This window comes from Episyrphus balteatus, chromosome 1 (genome assembly GCF_945859705.1).
Source record: "Episyrphus balteatus chromosome 1, idEpiBalt1.1, whole genome shotgun sequence".
Classification (NCBI taxonomy): Eukaryota; Metazoa; Arthropoda; class Insecta; order Diptera; family Syrphidae; genus Episyrphus; species Episyrphus balteatus.
In genome coordinates, this window is record NC_079134.1 from 100,786,328 (window position 1) to 100,812,383 (window position 26,056).

At 31.8% G+C, this 26,056-nt stretch overlaps 1 protein-coding gene across 2 annotated transcripts in view; it reads left to right on the top strand.

Annotated features, from left to right (window-relative positions):
- Positions 1-26,056, top strand: part of LOC129917141 (metabotropic glutamate receptor 2) — a 644,700-nt gene that overhangs the window by 556,709 nt on the left and 61,935 nt on the right. For both annotated transcript variants that reach the window (XM_055997521.1, XM_055997511.1), the window contains exons 6-10: positions 21,746-21,888; positions 23,836-23,944; positions 24,017-24,188; positions 24,258-24,364; positions 25,685-25,834. In XM_055997521.1, the coding sequence (XP_055853496.1) occupies positions 21,746-21,888; positions 23,836-23,944; positions 24,017-24,188; positions 24,258-24,364; positions 25,685-25,834 (681 nt within the window). The remainder of the gene's footprint in view (positions 1-21,745; positions 21,889-23,835; positions 23,945-24,016; positions 24,189-24,257; positions 24,365-25,684; positions 25,835-26,056) is intronic.

Here is a 26,056-nt window from a genome sequence, read left to right on the forward strand (position 1 = left end):
ATTTATATCTTTTCACAACTATGTATGTAAGAAATGTTATTGAATAATTAGCAATTTAATTTTGTTAATAAAAAAATGAGTAACATAGGGTGGAGTTGCCTATTTTCGGCTGTCTCCAGTTTCTGGCCGTCTTTCGGAAAATCGTTATAAATAGGGATTTCATAGGGTTTATTCCAAAATTTTGCTCTTATGCTATTCTCTTGTTTGTTAGAACAGCACGTGTGAAAATTTGGAATAAACAACTTCGAAATCACTAGTTTTAACGATTTTTCGAAAGTTGGCCGGAAACTGGAGACGGCCGAAAATAGGCAACTCTACCCTACCTGCATACATAGACAATTAAAAAAACAATCTAGGGTATCCGATGGGTTTTTGTTTTTTTTTTATTAAGAAATTAAGCAATAGTATTTATTGAAGATTATTGAGATGTTTGATCGGTTCACATTAAAAATAAAATGCACGACTGGGGCCGCACGTACTTGCTCTTGTAGTTCAAAGTATCTATATCTTAGATAATTTCGTTAAATTTTGAAAAAAAAAAATTAAAGTAAAAAAATTCCATTTAAATTTTTTTTTTTCAAAACTTTTTAGATTTTTTTTTACATTTTACACTTCTAAATGACAAGAAATATCGGTCTGCATATTTTGAATAAAATTGGCTTAGCCTTTGATGAAATATGTGACATTAACTAAAAAATACATCAATTTGGCAGAAAACGGCAACGCCATATCGTTCTAGGAAATTTTTGTGAAAAACTATAAACGCAGTTTTGTAAGACTCATTAAGACTATAACTAATACCAAATTTAATCGAAATCGTTAGAGTCGTTTTCGAGAAAATTGCAATAACTCATTAACGATACACAGGAAGAGCCGACATTAGCGAAAAGAAATTGTCATATTTCCACTATCCGTATTTTTTGAGAAAAACTAAAAACGCAGTTATATTAGATATACGTACAGCATTACTTGTGTCAAATTTAATCAAAATCGTTAGAGCCGTTTTCGAGAAAATTGCAATACCTCGAAAAGTTTGTAAGGGAGGTATACGTTCTAGGCGAGATATTAAAAAACAAAAAAAAAAACCAACCTTGGAAATTACGACATAATCATCAGTACCAAATTTCAAGAAAATTCGTCCACCTGTTTAGGCTGCAGCTTCTTGTACACCTTTTTTTGACGACGCACAGACGCACCGACGCACAGACCGACGGACGTCATGAGGAAAACCACTTTTTCAGACTTCTCCATTATCGTAATGTTAGTTTTGATTAAAACCTCGAATTATTTTTTTGACACGAAACCAATACTTGCCCTATAGAGCAAGTTAAAATGTAGGTATAAATTTCTACTATTTATTATTCTGAGTGGCTTATATTGGAAAAAATGGGTATACACAAAATGCATAGTAATATTATTTTGTATTATTAATTTTTGATTCCTTTTTTCTTTTAGTTGTTGTTTTCTTACTCTTAATTCATAATAACGGCATTCTTTGTACAATAAAATGTTCCTGGAGTCTATTGCATTGTCTGTTATGACCTAAAAATCAATGTGACACAAATTTTGCGTTCACACTCATCGAACAGTTTTTATGAAAACTCAATTCTACGCATATTTTTAATGTTTCTGGTGCTTCCTTTTCTTTCAACTTCTGTCCAGTAAGTTAGACAATGCGAACCCTTTGTTTCTTTAAGAATCGCACAGTGGTCAAAACCGTATTCTACCTGGACAAAATGATTTTTCGATTCTAAACCACTTGTTAAGAGTTATTTAGTAATGATTTAAGAGAAAAACATAAATAATGCATAAGGTACACAACATTAAATAATCTTAATTAGATATTGTGTTTTGCACTGAAGAATCACTTTAGAAATCACAATCTTTATCATCATTATGATCTCCGTTTTCCAGAACGAGGATATTTTCATGAATTAAAAGTAGGTCTGTCACATCTAAAAATAAATAAGACAGCTTCTTTTTCTGCGTTTCACTATAAAAGCTCACTAAAGGATCTGACTCACATATGTATCTTTTGAATGTTTATTGAGAATTAGCTTGCTTATGGAGGTTAAAATAAACACGTCCATTTCCCCAGCCCGGACCTATCGCAAATTTTAAAAAAAAGTATGCCAAAGTTTTGTACAAGTTTTGTACAGTTTTGTACAACCAAAGCCGAGTTTTGTACAAGCTTACAACGAAATTTATAGCCAATTGAAAGTACCGGGCTGGGGAAACGTTTCCCCAGCCCGGACATTTCTCAAAATAAAAAAAAATAAAAAAAAAGTATGCACAAGTTTTGTACAAGTTTTGTACAAGTTTTGTACAAGTTTTGTACAGTTCTGTACAACCAAATTCGAGTTTTGTACAGGCTTACAACGAAAGTTATAGCCAATTGAAAGTACCGGGCTGGGGAAACGTTTCCTCAGCCCGGACATTTTTTGAAATTGTATCAAAATTTAAAAAAAAAAATTCTAAAATTATCTACGAGTTTTGTACAGTTTTGTACAGCAAAAATCGAGTTTTGTACAAGCTTAGTTAAATAACACGGTGTTACAAAAATGAGGTTTTAAAATATACGCGGGCGGAGACCTATCAGGTTTTGTAGAGCTAGTCGCACTGAATACGAAACGGTATTTGAAAATCCCCTAACACCCCCAAAATCTGGAGTTACGGGCAAAAAACGGTTTTTCGGACCTTCACCCATTGAAAAAATTCTAGCTTCGACAATTTTTTACCCATTTTTGATTTTTTTACAGTTTCTGATAGAAGATAAATATACCTTTTTAACAAGGTATAAAACATGTAACTCGGTTAAACCACTTAGAATTTATAAGATGTCAAAGTTCAAAAATTCAATTATTTTTGTCATTTGCCCAACTTCGGCATCAATTTAAAGTATATGTTTTCAAAACAACATGCTATTTAAAAAATATATTCTAAAACTATATCTATTTCCCAATTGATCGAGATATTTTTTATGAAAATCACTTCAAAATTGGCTTAGAAAAAAAAATTTTTCGATTTCAACCCAGATACAGAAATTCGAACTTTTAGGTATAGAACAAAAATGTTGTTTCGGCACGTAGTAGGATAAGTTGGGCGCCAGGATTTGATGAAAGGTTTTTGTAGAGAAGCTCAATACAAACATTTTTTTTCTTTAGGAGGGGGGTCTATCTCCCCCCGTTTAGGTGGGAGGGGCATTTTTCTAAAAAAAAATTATCAAAATAAAAAAAAATTATTTAAAAACAACGGCAACACTTACAGTAATAAATGATAACATTATCAAAAGGCAAAATTGTGCGTTTGATTTTAATTTTTAAATCAATATAATATTACTAATAGTTTTTGAAATAATCGATTTCAAAGTTAAAAATAGGGGAAAAAAAATTTTTAAAACTCATTTTATACCATTTTTGTCCAGACTGTGAATTTTAGTAAATAAATTACTTAGACAGAAAACTACCTTAATTAATTCCTTATCGAACAGTGAAAACTATATGTTTCTATGTCTTCTAGTTTTTGAGAAAATTGAAAAATAAAAACAAATACAAACAAAAAATATTTTGAAAAAAGAAAAATCTGATAAAATAATTTTTCAATTTTCCCAAAAACTAGAAGACATAGAAACATATAGTTTTCACGGTTTGATAAGGAATCAATTGAGGCAGTTTTCTGTGTAAGTAATTTTTTTTACTAAAATTCACAGTCTGGACAAAAATAGTATAAAATGAGTTTTAAAAAAATTTTTTCCCCTATTTTTAACTTTGAAATCGATTATTTCAAAAACTATTAGTAATATTATATTGATTTAAAAATTAAAATCAAACGCACAATTTTGCCTTTTGATAATGTTATCATTTATTACTGTAAGTGTTGCCGTTGTTTTTAAATAATTTTTTTTTATTTTGATAATTTTTTTTTAGAAAAATGCCCCTTCCACCTAAACGGGGGGAGATAGACCCCCCTCCTAAAGAAAAAAAATGTTTGTATTGAGCTTCTCTACAAAAACCTTTCATCAAATCCTGGCGCCCAACTTATCCTACTACGTGCCGAAACAACATTTTTGTTCTATACCTAAAAGTTCGAATTTCTGTATCTGGGTTGAAATCGAAAAATTTTTTTTTCTAAGCCAATTTTGAAGTGATTTTCATAAAAAATATCTCGATCAATTGGGAAATAGATATAGTTTTAGAATATATTTTTTAAATAGCATGTTGTTTTGAAAACATATACTTTAAATTGATGCCGAAGTTGGGCAAATGACAAAAATAATTGAATTTTTGAACTTTGACATCTTATAAATTCTAAGTGGTTTAACCGAGTTACATGTTTTATACCTTGTTAAAAAGGTATATTTATCTTCTATCAGAAACTGTAAAAAAATCAAAAATGGGTAAAAAATTGTCGAAGCTAGAATTTTTTCAATGGGTGAAGGTCCGAAAAACCGTTTTTTGCCCGTAACTCCAGATTTTGGGGGTGTTAGGGGATTTTCAAATACCGTTTCGTATTCAGTGCGACTAGCTCTACAAAACCTGATAGGTCTCCGCCCGCGTATATTTTGAGTGTTACACCGTGTAATTAGAGCTAATTTAAGTTTACACTGGGTACATACGTACCAAGCCAGCGTTATCCAAAACTTATAAAACTTAAATGCAAATTCCATCAAAGAGTTATGTACAGTATTGTACAGATAAAATGGTACATCTAATTTAATTGCTGATATCAATATTAATTAAATTTATTCGTTCTTAATTAATAACAAAAATCTACATTGTGTGTCCTTGAAACCTAATTAGAATATTACATACAGATTTCCCAAAAGTATACTACTAATTTTCACCTCTGAACTTATGAATAAACCTCCCAAAGGTATGCACCGCACTATTTCAAACCGGAAATATGTTACTTCCAAAGGTATGCAAGTTATTTAAAATTTTAAAGTTTATTTTGTTTTGCATTTAATGCCCTTTATGAAGTAGGAAATAGCACTTGTAGTCGATACATAAATCAACTACCATTTTGGGTTTTTTTTTTCAAATAAATAACGTCATGGCCTTTTTTCACTATAGCCCAAATTTTAAATTAAGTTGGTAGATTTGACATTCGAAATGACATAATTTGCGAAATATATGTATCAATAACAATTTTAATAGCCTGAGGAGTAAAATAAAATTAAAAAAAAAAAACAAACAAACAAAACAACATCATAGTACAGGTAAAATACATTAAATCAAGAAATAAAAAAAAATTGTTACACTCATGAAACTTGGCAAAAAGTTTGCTTTTGGGATAAGAACCAAGTACAAAAAAAGTCCATAAAAAAAAGTTGGGTGGAAGGGTGTTTTTTCGCGGACAAGAGGGAGGGGGTGAAGGTCAAAAATATACTGAAAAAAACTTTTTGTCGAATATCATCATATGACACATGTTTTCAAGGTATTTTTTGATGCTGATTCTAATGACATAAAAATAAAGTTATAGCCGATTGAAAACAAGGGTGCTTGTTTTTTGACTTCAACAAGTAAAATATAACCGAAACCCATGGGAAAAACATGCTACACTGATGAAATTCGGGATGAAGGTTTTAGATAAAGCTGGGACAAAGGATTCATAAAGTTCTTAAAATTATTTTTGGTGAAAGGGTGTTTTTTTGATGGGTTAAGTTGTTTGTGAGGAAGGTATCATAGCAACTGACTTAAATTTTATTAATTTTTAAAACTTTGTGTAAATATTTTGGTTGGTATGAGAATTAAGAATCTAAAAAAAGTACAAAATTATCTTGAGTGAAAGGGTGTTTTTTTTTAAGAAATGATGAAATTCGGAATTAGTACCACAAAAACTAGGAAAAAATTTTGATCCATTTTTGCGACTGAATAATCGCGCGATCAAAATCGCATGTGTGCGCCTAGCCTAAATTTCAAGGAAATTTTGTTGATGTTGGGGAAGAGTCGACATTTAGGGCAAAGTTTTGTTAAATCATTTTTGTTTTTGTTATTTGACTTTTTTTAAAAAAACTAAAAATGCAGTTTTACGTCTGCAAAGTTTAATCAAAATCGTTAGAGTCGTTTTCCAGTTATTTGGTATAACTTCAAAAATTTTAATGGGAGGTACAATTTCTAATTAAGGTAGAAAAAGAACAAATAAAAAAAAAACAACTTTCAGAATTCTATAAAAATCATTTGTACCAAATTTGAAGAAAATCCGTCCACGCGTTTATGGCTGTTAAAATGGGTACAGATGGACGTACAGACACACGGAAAGAATTCCTAGATCCACTTTTTCAGAATTCTCTACCATCGTAATGTTGATTTTGATTAACACCTCAAATTTTTTTTCGATACGAAACCAATACTTGCCTTATATAGACCTAGTAAAAAAATTGCACACTCATGGTTATGGCTTCAGGTCGACGATATCATCTGGAACACCCTAGATAAAATCTCTAGCTACGCCCGGGCGCGCCCATGGCACCAAAAGAAAAAAAAATGAAAGATTTGGGACAATTTGGCCATGAGGCAGCCGTCAAGTCAAATTGAATGTTTTTGAAGTTATACTTCTTATGGGACGGTGGGTATGAAAATTTGTTTTTTTGACAAGAATGTCAAAGGGATTCTGACGCGATCGCCATCTCCGAGACAATTGGGCAGCAGGGCTGTCGTTTTACCTTTAGAGTTGATAGTACTTTAGTATTAAAAAATGCAGTACGCCGCAGTACGGTAAAAAAAACACACAATACGTGGCAAGTTGCATATTTCATGTCGCAAGTTGCATGCGGCATGTGGCAAGTAGCACGAGGCATGTGGCATTCAGTATGTAAAATGTGGCAAGTTGTATGTGGGAAGTTGCGTTTGGCAAGTATCATGTGGCAGAATTCATGTCGCAAGTTGCATGTAGCAAGTTGCATGTGGCAAGTTGCATGTGGCAAGTTGCACGTGGCAAGTTGCATGTGGCAAGTTGCGTGTGGCAAGTGGCATGTGGCAACTTGCCACATGCTTTGTTTTTTGTGGCAACTTGCCACATGCAACTTGCCACAAAAAAACAAAAAGGTAAACACTCATAAATAAAAGGAAAAGAAAACAACATAGACTAAAACTAAACTTGTATTGATATAAAGGCCATCAATCGCATATAAAATTTAATTTTTTTTGCTCAAAAATTTAGCAATGGAAATTGGTATGAAGATTCTTAATTTCCAATTATAAAGATTTTTTCATGCATAACTATGTTCAGGGAAGTCAGATTGTCTTGGGTTAAGGTACGGAGATAGCATCAAAAAATTTCCAGAGAATACCATAAACTGAGATTGTTAAAAAAATACGCTGTTTGATTATTTTAATAATAATATAAAACAAAAATATTTAAAATATCAAATGAAATTCATTTAATATACTGAGTGAGAAGTATAACTTCAGTCGCGTGTACATGTGTACACACACTCTTTTTTTCTGAAAGCATCGAACATTTTAGGCTTTCCTCGTAAAACTCTTTTCAGACTTTTCAATTCCTTTCTGAGGAAACTATCGATTTACCGCTGTGGCCTTAGAGGAAGGTATTCCGTCCTCTATGGCTGTGGGGCTCTGGCGCAGAAACCAATAAACTTATCTGGGATTTCAGCACATCAAATTGAATTTTACGAGTATGTGTTTTTTTTATACAAAAAAAAAATCAGTGGGTCACTTTTTTCAAAGTGTTAATTCTGTGTTTTTTATTTATTAAATAAAGTGTGATAGTTTTTACCGACTTCCAAAAAGGTGGAGGTATTCAATTCGTCTGTATTTTTTTTTCTTTTATGTTTGTTACCTCATAACTTTGGACTGAGTGAACCAATTTTGGCTATCAGCCCTATTCTGCTATTCGATTCACGTGAATCGAAATATTTCATGGCTTTATTACGTCAAACTGGCTTTGAAAAGCATCTAAGTTTTGAAATCAAAAACGTTGTGTACGTTTGTCTTAGCAATTCTAAAGAAAAAAAATTGCTTAAATTTAATTTTATCCTCCATTTAAAGGCTTCTTATTTTAGACTTTCCCGTGAATGGAATAGCAGAATAGGGCCGTATATAAATTATGAGCAAAACCATAAAACCCAGTTTCGATCCATGGAAGTCGGTTTTGTTTTTTTTGCTAAAAATGATTATTAAGTTTTTCTTTTAGTTTTAAAGTAGTCTTTAGTATTTTTATAAACCTGAATTCGAAGTACTGAATACAATTTGATTTTTTTGTGTTTAAAAATCAGTTTATATTTTAATATTCCATAATTGGTACACTTCCTCCAATATCAAAGAAAAAAAAGTGGTTGTATGTAAAATCGGTTTACTGTTTTACGTGAAAACGTCATTATTTATTATTTTTGGAGCTCAATACATAAATTATAAAAAAGCGAAATTTTTACTTGTAGTCTATTTAATAAACTTGTTTGAATGGAACAAATTCGTTTTTTTTTATTGCTGAATATGATTCCTTGACAGAAAAGTATAATTCAGCCAAAAGCTACCTCCTGATAGAAAATAAATAAGTCCCAGACGTTTTAACCCCAAAATTACCGGGAAGGGACAACACGACTTTGTACACCCCGACTCACGACAGCCCGATTCAACCCATAGCCCGACTCAAGATAACCCGACTCATCGCAACTCGAGTTGCTCAGGTCGAGTTCTTACCTGAGTCGAGTTGCGATGAGTCGGGCTATCTTGAGTCGGGCTATGGGTTGAATCGGGCTGTCGTGAGTCGGAGTGTACAAAGTCGTGTTGTCCTGAGTCGGGCTCTGCTTCTACTAAATTACCCCCAACACGCCAGACGTCTTTGAAGAGTCCCGAAATAGTGACTTTCATACAAAAGTCAGGATATTATTTTTTGCATGATGTATAACCAATGGCGTATACAAGGGGGGTCACGGGGTCATGACCCCCCCCCCCCCCCCCCAAGAACTCAAAGCTTAAACAAGAAATTTTTATGTTATACTTAATTTCGTTAAGAAAGATGATTTTCTAATGTTGAAGTTTTAGAAAATGAACGAGAATGAAAAGAGAAACATTTTTTTGGCTTTCAATCCAGCTATTTTACCGTATTTGGGAAAAATGTGCTCACACTTTTAGCGAACGCTATCCTGGATTATGAAGTTTTATGCAGTGAAGATGCTTATTTTTCCCAAAAAGGAACTTTTAATTAAGACCAACGCAGATTAGAGCATGAACAGTTGGGAATATGGTTGGATTATGCATACAAAATAGTTCCTAAATGCTTTCAATTGAAAAATTTTATGAATTCTATACATATCAAAACTAGTGTATACTCATAGCCGTATTTAGGGGGGGGGGGTTTGGGTGTTTAACCCCCCCCCCCGAAATTTTTTTCAGAAAATCAAAAGATACCTTATTATAAACATATACAAGTCTAATATGTGCAGCACTAAATGATTTGTTTTTGTATTTTAGTGATTTGATTACCTATATGAAAATCTCCCTTAAAATCACTACCAATTTTGCATCGTTGCAGAAGCTGTCGATGAAGTTTGTATAAAGGAAAACAAAAATTGTTTGGTCCATTACAAAGAGTTTTTATCTCTTTGACCATTTCCTTAAGCACTATGTTAACACCTTAAAATGCTCTTTTAAGAACCCTTTAAATACCACAAGTACTTATTGCTTATTACCCACTTTTGTTCTATGTTAACCTTAAATCCAGTATGTAAGCGAAAATAAATGTATCGATTTATTCAGAGACTGTAGTACCTACCAACGCTAGGAAATAACCTCGAAAACTGGTAACAAGCGGGATTTTCGATTTTCTAACGGGAATATCTCAAAAACGCGATGTGATAGAATTTTTCTGAGTTCGGATTCGAGCTCAGCATATAAAAAACCTTTAGAGAAGTATATCTTGGTTTCTGTAACAAAAACCTTGTTGGCCATACTCAAAATAAAAAAAAAGAGTGTGTGTACACATGTACACGCGACTGAAGTTATACTTTTCATTAAGTATATTAAATGAATTTCATTTGATATTTTTATTATTTTTGTTTTATATTATTATTGAAATAATTAAACGGCGTATTTTTTTAACAATCTCAGCTTATGGTGTTCTTAGGAAATTTTTTGATGCTATCTCCGTACCTTAACCCAAGACAATCTGACTTCCCTGAATATAGCTATGAATAAAAAAATTTAAGAATTTTGATTAGGAATCTTCATACCAATTTCCGGGGCTAATTTTTTGAGAAAAAAAAAATTAAATTTTATCTACGATTGATGGCCTTTATATCAATACAAGTTTAGTTGTAGTCTATGTTGTTTTCTTTTCCTTAAATTTATGAGTATTTACGTTTTTATTTTTTGCCACATACAATTGCCACATTATGCATACTGAATGCCACATGCCTCGTGCTACTTGCCACAAGCACTTGCACCATGAATCATGCCACATCGTACTTGCCACATGCAACTTGCCACGTGTTGTGTGTTTTTTTTTTAAGTACTGCGGCATACTGCATTTTTAAATACTAAAGTACTACCAACTCTAAAGGTGAAACGACAGCCCTGCTGCAATTGTCTCGAAGATGGCGATCGCGTCATAATCCCTTTGACATTCTTGTCAAAAAATAAATTTTCATACCCACCGTCCCATAAGAAGTATAACTTCAAAAAATGCGATTATACTTTTGCAATGGAAGAAAAACTTGTTTTTATTTCTAAAAATTATAAGAGAAAGTAACGGGACATTTTGTTCTTCTCAATATTCTTGTTTTTTTGATCCCCTTTAATAAAAAAATAGTAGGGTGTCGCTGCTCGGTTTTATATAAATAGCATTTTTATATGGTGCGAAAATCGAAAAAATATTCTGAAAGGTTCTGAAAGGGTACAAAACTTGAATAACATGGAAAAATTACCTCATAAAAAAGTCGGATTTCTTAAAAAAAAAATGTATCTCGGTTATTTATGGAATATTCCCAACAATGTTATACCATTTTGAAAAGAGAATTGAACACACCAACATTTAAGGCAACTTGCCGAAACATTGTAGTGCATTTTTTTTACACTACGGCTCATTGAATTAGAGTCATGTAAAAATTTTTAGTACTAAGTTGGGTAAAAAGTAATATTTTTTTTAAAACTGATACAGCTGAGTTAAAATTTTTGAATGCATTTGATAGCAGGGTTATTCAAAGTTCCGTAACAAAAGAAAAAAATGAGAAAAATTAAGATTTGTAGTCACGGCACATGAAAAACCGTCACAGGGTGACCATTTTTTCGACTTTTTTTCAAATGCCCATAACTCCCAAAATATATGGCTGCGATTTTTTTTATTATTTTTCTGATAACTGTCACTACCTACCTTATCTACCGTTTTCGTTTCGACGTTAACTTTTGGCACACCCTGTATATTAAATTGTACGAAATAATTTTTTTTATAAAGCCTTAGAATGGTTAAAATTTGTTTCTTAAAAAAAATTTTCTTGCTCGCAATTTATATCAACCAACTTATCACTCTTTGTACCTACAAAACTAGAGATGCCGCTGAATATTCGGCCATTTTTAAATTCGTTTACCGTAAGCAGGGCTTTTTTAAACTTTTAACTACGAATTCCTCTCCTAAAAAATACTTAAAAAGGATATTGGCAAATTTTTCGCTTCTACACAGTTCAAATGACTATTAGATTTAGCGGGATTTAGAATCGAATGTAGTTACATATAGTTGATATAGTATTGTGATTTCTAAAAACGAAATTTTGTTTTGTCTGAGTTAACCCCCCCGAAACGAAATCCTAGCTACGGCTATGTGTATACTTATTAATTCTATTGTACAATTATCTACTATTTTTTATGCATATGGGCCTATATTCGATGGAGTGAATAAAATATTAAATAAGCTTTCTGTGGCTTTGTTGTGTGGTAAGTTTTGTTCATAAATCTGTGAGTGAACCTGCTGGGTGACTGGGTCAATTTTGTTTATGTTTTGTGTGGGATTTTGCTTCATTAAAAATAAACTGTACAAAATTTTAAAGAAGAATCTCATTTCTCAATTTTTTTATGTTTTTGCAGTATTTCTTTTGAATACATTAGTTCGATCATAATTTGTGAATTTTCTTTGCTTAAACTATTTATATAATAGTTATAAATATCAGGCTAAAAGAAACAGGTTGTTGGAAGGCAACACCTCTTGGTCACAGTGACACAGCAAATTTGATACCATCGGGTATGCTTCTGACACCCACGGACTACTGCACTCCTATTTTGAATACTGTAATGAATTGCAAGGTCAGCTTCAAGTCGAGATCAGACTGGGAAGAGGACATTGTTACGAGATACTTCGACTCCTGCATTTTCACTGATGGCTCAAAAATGGATTGTGGGGTCGGTACGGGTGTCTACTATGAATCCCTCAACATCTCAAAATCCTTTCGACTACCAAACTTTGCCAGTGTATTCCAAGCGGAATTGCTGGCAATTAAAGAAGCTTGCAAATTACTTAGCCTATATCCAAATCAAAACCAAAGCATAGCTATACTAACAGATAGTTAGGCAGCTATAAAAGCAATTGCTTCGGTCACGACATCCTCCAAATTAGTTCAGCAGTGCAGAGAAGAACTCTCATTGCTGAGTGGAAGCCTCACAATCACTCTCATCTGGATCCCAGGTCACAGTGGTTTTGAAGGCAATGAAAAGGCGGATGAACTGGCCAGGCAAGGATCGGCCCTTCATGAGTCACTAGCAGAAATAGTTAACATTCTCATAGGAGTCATGAAGGGCCTAAAAAAAGCTAACAATAGGTGGCACAACTTGACTAGCTGCGTCATATCCAGAAAAATCTGGCCCACCTATAGGTAATAAATCCAAAACATATGATCTAATCTCTAGACCCAGAAAAGAAATTAGCAGGATCGTTGCGGTATGCACGGGAAATTGGCCGATAGGAGAACACGCAGCAAAGCTAGGTATTCCTTACAACACCTTTTGTCGCAGTTGTTTGAATCAGCAGGAAAAAGAAAAGGTCTTCCACTTCCTTTGCCAATGTCCTGCCCTTGCTAGAAGTAGCTGTCTGTGGGCAGTGAATTTTTCAACGATATAGATAAAATCTCAGAATCAAAGATCAAAGACTTGATTTCATTCCTCAATGCAACGAAGTGTTTTTAGGACAGCCTAAACACTCGTTTTTCTTGAAATCATATTATTTCAATAAATCCATTTATAACTCATAGGTTTCACCAGTTTTGGTATCAAAACGGCGCTTTGTGCGCTAATTGGGTCATCAAGCTAGGCTGCTTATGACCGCCATCTCTACCTACCTACCTACTTTGTACAAGATTATTTACATTTACATTTTTTACGAAACAACTATTAATTATTTTTATTATAGTTAAGAATTTAAGCAACCTTGTCTTAAGGCAAAATAAATATTTAAGCAAGCTTGGTAACTAAACAATCTTTGAGAACCAATTTAAGAAAATCTAAAATATAACAGAATGTGTTTAATTTTGTAAACCGCTGATAGTGCCGGGCTACACGATGAGGTGAGGGGTGAGGATTTTCCTCTTTTTGACGTTTGTTCCTAGAAATTGTGAATTGGAACGTGATTGGGCACAACACTGTCCCATAAAAATAATAAAAGGCTGAAGGATTCAGAGACAAATGTTCTAAATAACGAAATAAGTAGGTTTTTTACATATGAAACTTTGTTATTCGTATGCCAAATGTTAGAAGTACTTTTAATTTGAGAGTTACGAGTGTAATTCAATACAAAAGATTTTTATATTATAGCTTTTACAAATAATTTTGGACTAGTGGAGACAATGCTGAGTTTTAATTTTAAAGACAGATTATTCAATCGACGTACAATGTAGTTTTAAGAACAGAATGGTCATAATTGGCTTAACTAAATCACATACAGACCGTTTTCGTTTGGTATAATTCTTAGAACGACAAAGTTCAAAATTTCTTCATTTACCCAACTCCTATATAAATTTAAAGCAACAGGCTGTTTTAAAAATATATTCTTAAATAATATTTATTTCCAAATGAAACGAGGTATTTTTTATGAAAATCAGTTCAAATTGGCTTGAAAAAACTTAATACATTTTTTTTTCTAAGCCAATTTTGAACTGATTTTCATAAAAATACCTCGTATCATATTATTTAAGAATATATTTTTAAAACAGCATGTGGTTATGAAAACATAAGTGCAAAATTTTAATTGATTAAGTAAATTGCTAAAGCCATTTTAGTAAGTTACTAAGCCAAAAAGCGTACGGATTTTTAACTTAGTAACTTACTAAATGGCTTTAGAAATTTACTAAAACGTTTAAAATTTTGCGCTTCACATTTTAAATTGATGTAGAAATTGGGTAAACGACGAACAAAAATTGAATTTTTGTACTTTGTCCGCTTATAAATTCTAGGTGGTTTAACAAAACCACATGTTTTATATATTTTTGAAAAGATTTAGGTGTCTCCTATCCAAAACTATAAAGGAATCTAAAATGGGTACAAATTTGACGAAGCTAGATATTTTTCAATGGTTAAAGGTTTTTTGCCCCTAACTCCATATTTTGGGGGTGCTACGGAGTAATCAGTGCAACTAGCTCTACAAAACGTGCACCAAAAAAAAAAACAATATCAATTTAACATTTTTTAAATATCAAATTAACATTTTTTAAATATCAGCCAAAAATGCTCTATAAAATGTGTTTTATGATATTTGTTAAAACAAGATTTTTATTATCAGGATGATATTTAAATGTCACATTTTGGAAATTTTTTTTGATATTTTATTATCATTTTTTCATATCAATTTCTCATTCCAAATTATTGAAAAATATTAAATACAAAATTCTTAATGTGTATTTTACTTCACATAGTTTGGGAGAAAATAACAAAACAATTATATCACCTATAATAGAAAAAATAATATCACCACTATTTTGTAAAGAATAATCACTTTCAGTGTTTTGAAAAAAGAAAGAAAATATGTACTTAAAACAATAAAAATGATAATAAAGAAAAAGAAAGAAATAGGTTTCATTAGAGTCGTTCGTGCTAAGTGTGCGCAGCCGATAAGTGTGCGCATTGCTATTTTCTCGAAACTAGTGTAAAAATTTAAATTTCTGCTGATGCACAATTAATTAGATATTTGATCTTCGTCGAAGTCCGTTATATTTATGGTTATGTTGTTTTTAATGTTTCGAGAAAAAGCAAAAGAAAAAAACGCTAACTTTCCTTAAAATTTTTCACAATTTTCAAACTCTGACAGTGATCTGTCTTTGACTTAAAGTGAAGGCAATTGATTTTTTTTATTAAGCTTACTATTTAAACTTTATGTTCCAATTAATGTCTTATTGTTTTTAGTATTTATTTATTAATATTTTATCAAAAACAATAAAAAAACTGCATTTGGGGTAAGTGTACGCAAAAATTTGGGGTTAAGTGTGCGCATGCAAATGCATGGGATTTCAGTGAAAATATATATATTTGCATAAAATGCTTCAAAATGCATCAAAATTTCACAGTGTACAGAATGGATCAAAATAATGAGAAAATCGTATGGGAGCGGGGGTCTTAGACCCCTCGTTTGTCTTTAAAAACTGAAAAAAAGAACAATAGATAATCATTAAGATTACTAAGCAAAAGTACCTGCGCACACTTACCGTACACCCTGCGCACACTTACCCCTTCGAAGGGGTAAGTGTGCGCAATATGACCTGTTTTGGTTTTCTTAGAAAAACATAATTAATTTTATAAATATTAGTTATATTTAAATTGAATTTAAGAAGTCAAAACATGTATCTCTAATAACACGGTGTTACAAAAATGAGGTTTCAAAATATACGTGGGCGGAGACCTATCAGGTTTTGTAGAGCTAGTCGCACTGAATACGAAACGGTATTTGAAAATCCCCTAACACCCCCAAAATCTGAAGTTACGGGCAAAAAACGGTTTTTTGGACCTTCACCCATTGAAAAAATTCTAGCTTCGATAATTTTTTACCCATTTTCGATTTTCTTACAGTTTCTGATAGAAGATAAATATACCTTTTTAACAATGTATAAAACATGTAACTCGGTTAAACCACTTAGAATTTATAAGATGTCAAAGTTCAAAAATTCCATTTTTTTTGTCATTTGCCCAACTTCGGCATCAATTTAAAGTATATGTTTTCAAAACAACATGTTATTTAAAAAATATATTCATAACCTATATCTATTTCCCAATCAATCGAGGTATTGTTCATGAAAATCACTCTAAAATTGGGTTAGAAAAAAAAATTTTTCGATTTCAACCCAGATACAGAAATTCGAACTTTTAGGTTTAGAACAAAAATGTTGTTTCGGCACGTAGTAGGATAGCCTTGGCGCCAGGATTTGATAAAGGGTTTTTATAGAGGAGCTCAGTACAAACATTTTTTTCTTTGGAAGGGGGGTCTATCTCCCCCAGTTTAGGTGGGAGGGGCAGTTTTCTAAAAAAAAATTATCAAAAAACAACGGCAACACTTACAGTAATAAATGATACCATTTCCGAAAGGAAAAATTGTACATTTGATTCTAATTTTTAAATCAATATAACATAACCAATAGTTTTTGAAATGATCGATTTCAAAGTTAAAAATAGGCGAAAAAAAATTTTAAAAACTCATTTAATACTATTTTTGTCCAGACTGTGAATTTTAATAAAAAAATTTTTTGCACACAAAACTGCCTCAATTGATTCTTCATCGAACAGCGAAAACTATATGTTTCTATGTCTTCTAGTTTTCGAGAAAATTGAAAAATAAAAACAAATAAAAACAAAAAATATTTTGAAAAAAGAAAAATCTGATAAAATAATTTTTCAATTTTATCATAAACTAGAAGACATAGAAACATATAGTTATCACTGTTCGATAAGGAATCAATTAAGGCAGTTTTCTGTGTGAGTAATTTCTTTACTAAAATTCACAGTCTGGACAAAAATAGTATAAAATGAGTTTAAAAATATTTTTTTTCGCCTATTTTTATTTTTGAAATCGATTATTTCAAAAATTATTGGTTATATTATATTGATTTTAAAATTGGATTCAAATGTATAATTTTTCCTTTCGGAAATGGTATCATTTATTACTGTAAGTGTTGCCGTTGTTTCTTAATAATATTTTTTTATTTTGATAATTTTTTTTTAGAAAAATGCCCCTCCCACCTAAACGGGGAGAGATAGACCCCCTTCCAAAGAAAAAAATGTTTGTATTCAGCTCCTCTACAAAAACCCATTATCAAATCCTGGTGCCCAAGTTATCCTACTACGTGCCGAAACAACATTTTTGTTCTATACCTAAAAGTTCGAATTTCTGTATCTGGGTTGAAATCGAAAATTTTTTTTTTCTAAGCCAATTTTGAAGTGATTTTCATAAAAAATACCTCGATTGATTGAGAAATAGATATAGTTTTAGAATATATTTTTTTAAATAGCATGTTGTTTTGAAAACATATACTTTAAATTGATGCCGAAGTTGGGCAAATGACGAAAAAAATGGAATTTTTGAACTTTGACAGCTTATAAATTCTAAGTGGTTTAACCGAGTTACATGTTTTATACATTGTTGAAAAGGTATATTTATCTTCTATCAGAAACTGTAAGAAAATCGAAAATGGGTAAAAAATTGTCGAAGCTAGAATTTTTTCAATGGGTGAAGGTCCAAAAAACCGTTTTTTGCCCGTAACTTCAGATTTTGGGGGTGTTAGAGGATTTTCAAATACCGTTTCGTATTCAGTGCGACTAGCTCTACAAAACCTGATAGGTCTCCGCCCGCGTATATTTTGAGTGTTACACCGTGTAATCAATTTACTTTTTTTATGTACATCCTATATTTTGTTGTAATACATCTTCAAAGTCAAAAGTGCGCACACTTACCACAAACGACTCTACCTATAATAAACTAAAACGTAAAATCTAGTCAACATTGATATTTTAACTTTCAAAATGAAATTTTCACTATCCACTTAAACTTAAAAAATGTCAAAATGATATTTTTATTGTCAAAGTGAAATTTTCACTATCCACCTAAAATTAAAAAATGATATGATAAAATATCAAAATTGATATTTTAATTGTTGGACGACTTTTGTCACTGAAAAATGTTAATTTGATAGCTGTTTTTTTCGGTGTGATAGGTCTCCGCCCGCGTACCTATATTTTTAAACCTTGTTTTTGTAACACAGTGTTTTTAGTTGTCTAAAAATTGTATGAATCGATACAAGGGGATTTCAAAATATCACCATATTTGCCCTATTATATAAAAAAGAATACAAATGGATGAACTCAATTTGGTACATTAATACTTGCGGTAGAAGGGTGACTTTGGAGCCTATTTATACAATAATGCGATGGCGAGCAAATCAGGAGATGTATTAACCTGTTGATAAATCTAATTTAGAAGGCTTATTTGAAGTTACTTCAAAAATGTTACTGTGGTCTACTATTGTAAGCCACGCGTGTACTCCAGTATTAAACATGCTGGCTGAGATTATAAGACTATGTAGTTCATTTTAAAAATTTCATTATACATATTTCAAAAGCGAATAAAAAATGTATACCTACATGCAAGTTGCTATATGATTAGAACAGAACAACCAAAAAAACATTTTATGTTGTTCTTAGCATTAGCAGCCAAAGTTACATTAACGACCATTAAAGAAAGTACAAACCTAAATAACGTCGTTATTTTTGCCCTGTCATCAAAAAAGGAGGAAAAGCAGTTTCGAGAACAACGTAATGCAGTTTACTTGTCGTTAGGTAGTTGGTTGCTCGTAAGTTTCCCTTTTTCGGAGTACGACGTTTTCCAGGAAAAAATTGCATTGTCACCATCTGTTATGTAAGTGGCTTAAGTGACTTTCAAGTACCAGAGACGGTATCTTTTATGTGGTGACCATTAACGAGAAAAGTTTTTTCATTATATTATTCATTCATTATATTATTGTGCTGGACGTGAACACAGTGTACGTATTTTCATTTTCTTCAACTTTAACTTCGATTTTGGGTTTCAACTTTGAAGAATGGGCATAGAAGTCTTTTTCATGCAACAAAATGCCATTTGTGTAGATATGCGATATGCTACAATAGTGTAACGTCATTTATGAACTACACCAAACCAAAAAAGTAGTATGTAGGTACATAAAATAAATGAATTGGTACATTAAATTAAAATTCATGAAATTTAAGAATCTTTTTATAAACAAATACATAAGGGAATAAACCTTTCTTGAAATTTAAGAATTAGTTTTTAAATTGTATGAATTCCGTTCATTCATATACACGATTCATTGGAACATCGGCAACATTCTTTGATCTTACCGATTTCAATTGGGTTGCGTTCGGGTCAAGAAAAGTTGAGCAGCGCTTTTGAGCAGCACGTCTACATTTACTACATTTTGTTGATCAAGCGTTTGATCATCACAAATCAACACAATGTGGACGCAGCTTCAGATCAAATAATGTTGCGGATGTTCAGACTTGTTGACAGTAAGATGGCAGTTGAGTTCAAAATTTACGTTTCACTGACATTCAACATGAAAAACAACACGGCCACACTTAATTGAGAGTGTGGACGAGTAGCATGCTGGTCAAGAATTTAAAAAACAGTGTTTATCGACTTAATATGGACGCAGATTTAGAATGAAAAATTTATAAATCCGTTTTTAAATTAAAATATCAGAATAGTCTTAGACAACATTTTTTCATGTTAATCTTACAATAGCGTTTTTTTTTGTATTAAGCAATTTCTGATTATATCTCGTATACGGCGCACGTTTCGTCGAAAATTGTTGGCAAAGAAATGAGTTTTCATCTGTATTCCTATTCCAGTAAATACTTATTTCACATTATATTTATATAATTAAAAATATTTGAAATTGTGTTCATTTAATCATAAGGCGTGTTTTTTTGGCATCGCTATCTGCGCCCTGATATCACTGCACTAAGTTTTTGTTGGCAAATGGTCGCAAGAAGGTGCTAAAAGCGCTCTCCGGCTATGATTTGTCAACAACTGCTTCAAATTTTAGAAGATTACACTGGTCTGCAAGGAAATCCTCCTTTTAATTAAACTAAAGGATTTTTGTATGCTGATTCCGAATCCGAAGTCAGAATTGGCCTAGCACGTCAGGTTTTTTTAGATATTCCCGATAGAAAATCTCAAAAACCCATTTTTTTTTGCTGTTTTAGAAGAAATATTTTGGCATAATGTAATCTGTTTCAATTAAATTTGTTAAGGTTTATAAAAGAAATTATTTTTTTCTTTCAAATTCAGTTTCAATCTTCTCAATATCTCTTTTCTTCTCCGAGATATCTTAATTTAAGTAAGAAACTGATCTCTAAAAATTCATATATCTTTCTCCCTAGAACAAAAGTATAATTTTCTAATGGATTTTAGTGTGCTGATTTTGAATCCGAACTTAAAAAAATTCGGTCAGCTCTTTGAGTTATAGTAGTTTTTTTTTTTAATTTTCTAAAAAAAAACTTGATTTTGTAATCCTTAAATGTGAATATCTCAAAATCCTGACGTGATAAATTTTTTTTGACTTCGGATTCTAACTCAGCACATCAAAAGCTATAAGAAAAATATACTTTTGTTTCTAGAAGAAACAAATCTGCAGCTTTACAAGGCAGTTTATCGAATGGTTTATTACAAATAAGATATTTCTAAATAGAAAAATAGTATGTACCTACATATATAAAATTGCAAAACACGTAAACATTTCGTTTAATGTATTTTATTATGGTTTTCTTTACATATTTGACTTTTTAAATATAATGGGCATTGATATTTCACATTTTCCTTAATTAAGGTGTTTGTTTTTTCATGTTGGATTTACTAAAAGCTGCAAGATTTCGATATTTTTGCTATTTTTGTCAATTAGTATAAGTAATAAAATATGACAGATCATGTTATGAGAAATAAGTCCTCCAAATTTAGGCTTAATATGAATAATAGTTTTATTTTTGTACAAGGTCAACCGAATCTAAAAGGGATATTTTCTACAGTCAACTCATATTTAAAAAAAAATCATTTAAAAATAAAATGGTACGTGGTAGAATTTTTCTGAAACCAGATTTAGATTTAGGAAAGTCAAATTTAAAAAATTATTTGAAGGAGAAAAAAAAAGATAAATTTTGCAGACCAGTGTTATCAATTAATAAGCGCGTTCCATTGGGAATATTTATCTACTGCTTAGTACTTAAAGCTGCTTTGAACTACTTTTTGAATATAGCATGAGTAGTTCAAAGGTTGAAAGTAGTTTTAAGTACTAAGCAGTAGATAAATATTCCCAAAAGAACGCAGCTTATACCTAATTATTTGATTTATCAATATATAAAGTTAGATATACCTACGTATCTCGTATGTATTGTAAATATTTTTGTACCAAAATAGTGTAGCTATCGAAACAAGATTTGTGAATCAAGAAAAAAAAACTAGCGAAAACCAGTGGGTGGTTTTGATGTATCGATAAATCGATGTAGGTAGCATTATGTGTGTCATCGTAGGAACATTGTTCAACTTTTTTTTACTTTTTTGTGGTTACTACTCAAAAAATGGCATGTGGAGCTTTGCATATTTAATAAAACATGATTCATTTTGTAAAGTGTCTCTTTTTAATGTACAATCTTTTTTTTCGTCTACACACACAAATTTATTTTTTATCTATTCCCCTGATGACCGGTTGTGTTAATTTGTATGCACAAACTTCCATGAATTGATTTATTCTACTTTTGTTTCTTTTTTTCTGCAGGTGCTATAATTTTTGGTTCGGATCAAGAAGTACGTGAGGTTATGCGTGCAGTTCGCAGAAATAATGCAACCGGTGCCTTTTCATGGATCGGTTCGGATGGATGGAGTGCTAGAAATCTCGTTTCAGATGGCAATGAACCGGAAGTAAGTATTAACAAGATTTCAACTGCAACCTACGCATATACGTTAGTTTTGCCTATTACCTACATATATGTTATTTTGTATTAAGGGAGATTATTATTCGTATTAAATACTACAGCAGATGGTCAAGTTTATTTTGCTGTATCTACATTGTCCAGGGTTGGTTTTATGAACTTGTGGATAACTAATTTATTGTTATGATAAATGAAGTTTCGCACCCGGGATCTATTGAAGGTATGGAAATAATAAATAATGGAGGTAGTCTGTTATTGTTAAAGCCTAACCATTCTCGACATGTTGGGAATGGAAACTGTTGGCTGATTAATTGTTTCCAAACAAGCTAGGGGCTTTCGTGGCGTCTATTTATTTTATTTTATTTTATTTTCCGGTGATAGTTAAAATCAATAAAGAATCATATGTATTGCCGCTTTTTTGAGTTGATTATGAAACATTAGGGTGGCGCTAGTTCAGAAATCAATTATTCAATTCCAAAATCAATAAAACTCCAAACAAAACAAGCACAAGAATATAAAATAATTATTATTTCGCCTCATAGGTACTCTATTTCTACTAGAGCAAATGAGGTAACTACCCTTAAAAATTTCAAATTTCAAATACGATTGCACGAAATCAAGTGACTGAAGTGATGTGACCTATTCACAAAAAAGTAATGGGTGGTATTATTAACTTCATACTCAAACTCATATCGTCCAAATGAAGTGGAAATTATATCATTTCGAATTCCTAATTCGTATGGGTAATTATCTCATTTGCTATTACACTTCGCCAAAGAAATATTTTAATTGGACCTGATTCGGAACGTTTAGCAATTAATGAAACAGATTTCAAGATTTGTTATTCTAAAGAGGAATAGCAGTAAAGGTCCTCCGTCCTTCCAACAAATTAAAACGGTAATTACAGGTTTTAACTACCATTTTTCTATAAAAAAAAATAACGGTTTTAAAAAAATATTTGTATTTTTCTAATCAAATAACCATGACAAATAAAATTAAAACAAAAATTGTAAATTTTATCTCTCATTGGGCAGGTCCAGAAACGTTAGGGTCTAAATATTAAGTTAATTTCTTGGTCTCTGATTGGTCAGCTGTCAAAAAAAAAATCCTTCCAATTTAGGTGATTTTATTGGAAAGCCGACTGGAAAATTAGGCAAGAAAATTTTTCCTAAAAATTTAGAAAAGTTTTTTTTTGTGAACATGACAGCTGATTGTTTTTAATTACAGAATTACGGTAGCAAAATTAAATCTGTTTGTGTGAAAAACGAGTAAAAAGTGCATTATCGGTCATAATTACTATTACCTAACTAAGGTGAAATTTGGTGTCTGTCTGTCTCAAGTAAATTTCGAAATTTGACAATAATGCCGTATCCAAACTAATTTAGTCAATTTACTCAATTTTCCGTTCAGAAAATGAAGTTGCCTAAATATCTGTCCCTAATATTTAAAATAAAATATAATGTATCAAAAACAATAAAATCTTTTTTATATCTACACTCAATGTTGTATATTTGATTTTTTATTGACAATGAAAAGAAAATTTCTCAAAAAAAAAAATAAAATTATTATTAAAAAAGCAAAGTTAAAAAAAGCAAAGTAGATTTGAAATCAAAAGTAAATTATATACTAAAATTAAAGTGCTTTTTCGGCACTGCATGTCCAAAGCGTATAAGGCTCTTCAAGCGCCTTGCCTAATAAAAATGAAATGCACGACTGGGTCGCACGAACTTGCTCTTAGGGTTGAAGTCACTATAGGTTTATGACCAAACTGACTTCAGATTTCGATTCAGCGCGTCAAAATACTTGAACTTCTGAGACCACTTTTTTTTTTAGAGCCTGTGTTATTTGTGGAAACATGTTGTAGATACAATTTCATACCTGGCTAGATTTTTTGGTAGGTATTTCAATAACAAGTTTTCGAATTTTATCTTTTTAGGTTGAAGGAACTCTATCTGTTCAACCACAAGCAAATCCAGTGAAAGGGTTCGAAGAGTACTTTCTTAGTTTAACTGCCGAAAACAATCAAAGAAATCCTTGGTTTGTCGGTAGGAAAATTCTAAAACATATTTTCGGAATAAGGTTTTTGTTTTAAGAAATTGTATTTAATTTTTTTTTAGAATTTTGGGAAGATCATTTCCAATGTCGCTACCCAAACAGCTTTGTTACGCCATACAACAATTATAACCACACCTGCACTGGGAAAGAGAAGCTCACTCGCAACAATACTGATTTCGAGGATCAATTGCAATTCGTAAGCGATGCTGTTATGGCATTTGCATATGCTCTCAGGTAAGAAGATTTTAACTCATGAAAGTTGATTCATTCGAAAGCGTATTATCGTCATCAATAATTTTAAAGGGATATGCATCGAGATCTCTGTGGAGGGCGGCCTTCACTCTGCGAAGCTATGAAACCAACCAAAGGTGCAGATTTGCTGAAATATCTCAGAAAGGTTCAATTTCAAGGTATGTATTACTATCAAACTATTTCACTGCCAAAATTAAGAATCCTGGCTTTTTTCTTGTACGTACATATGTACCTCTTGAGCTCCAAAACCACATTGAAAGAAAGAATCTAAAATGCTATATACATTATGATTCAGGAGTAATGTGCCAAAAAGCTAGAGCGTGTAGGTTGGGTCGAGACAAGAAAATAATCGTATGGGTGGAGGGGGGGTGTCTGTTCCTTCTCTTTTAGTGGGGAGGGGCAATTTAAAAAAAAAATTGACTTAATTTGGAAAAAAAATTATTTAGATCAACGGTTAAAACTAAGCATGATGTACTGAATATCTCATCTAAAAATTGATTAAAATGAATTTTCAAACTAGATAAAATTACTTAGACCAACTTTAATTATAATTAATATTTATCGGCGGCGACTTTAATGCAAAGCATACGTTTTGGGGTTCTAGATGCACGTCTCAAAAAGTCCGAGCGTTATACGAATCCCGTATGGAGAATAATTGTGACTTTCATTCCACTGGAAAACCAACTTACCTATTGGCCGGCAGATACCTCGAAAATACCTGACCTGATTGATTTCATTATAGTCAGGGGAATACTGTCAAATCGAATAAAAATAACGAAATGCTAACAGACGGTAAAACTAACTGGGCAGGCCTTAAGAAAGATATTGAGGATAATGTTGAATAAAGGGTATCACTACAAACACCTCTTGAACTTGAGGAAGCCGTAGATAATTTTGTGCATATTGTTCAAAAAGCCGCATGAAACAATACGCCCTACTAAAGAGAAATTTCAGGGTATAAGGACACTAAATACCCTCAAGAAATAAAAGACGTACTTAAAGAAAAGCGATAGCGCGCAAGAAATGGCAACAAACTCGTGCTCCTCAACACAAAGCTAATTTAAATCACCTCAGTAATTTGCTTAAAAAAATTATATCAGATTTTAAGGATCGGGAAGCTAGAAATTACCTTGAAAATTTGATGGCAGGTAAGGAATCTAACTATACTCTCTATGGAAAGCTATAAAAGCCAAAGCTTCCAGCACCTCCGATTATGAAAGACCAAAATGAATGGGCAAGAAGCGACAAAGAAAAAGCAAACGTTTTCGCTGATTACCATTCAAACCATTCAATGGACAAGCACAAATTTTAATTCATTAAAAGAGTTTTGTGGATGGCTTTTTCATAAACGCAGTGATGCTGCCTGTGAAATCATTTTTCTATTTGAATTGACTTTAAAAATTTAACAGTTTTTTTTAAATCATTTTAAATACCTAAATAATTTATTTACATACGTATTTTGATGTTCCTCTTTTCAGGTCTAAGCGGTGATCAATTTCGATTTGACACCAATGGGGATGGCCCAGCCCGGTATAACATCATACACTTCAAACAATCTGATGTTGGTCAGTATCGCTGGGTTAAAGTTGGCGAATATTATGAGGGTGAACTGCGGTTGAATATGTCAGGTAAAATATAATTTTAAAGTTTAAACATAATGGAGCGTATTCATAGAAACTGTTTAGAACTTAAAGAATTACATTGAATAAACGCCAGGTTAGGTGTGTTAAATAAAAACTAAAAACTGTCTTTAGCTTTGCACTAAAATCACCCAGGACAATAATTTTAATACCGTACCTCGAGATTTGCTAGTAGGTTTTTTTCAATTGTGCTCGTAGAAACTCTTTTGG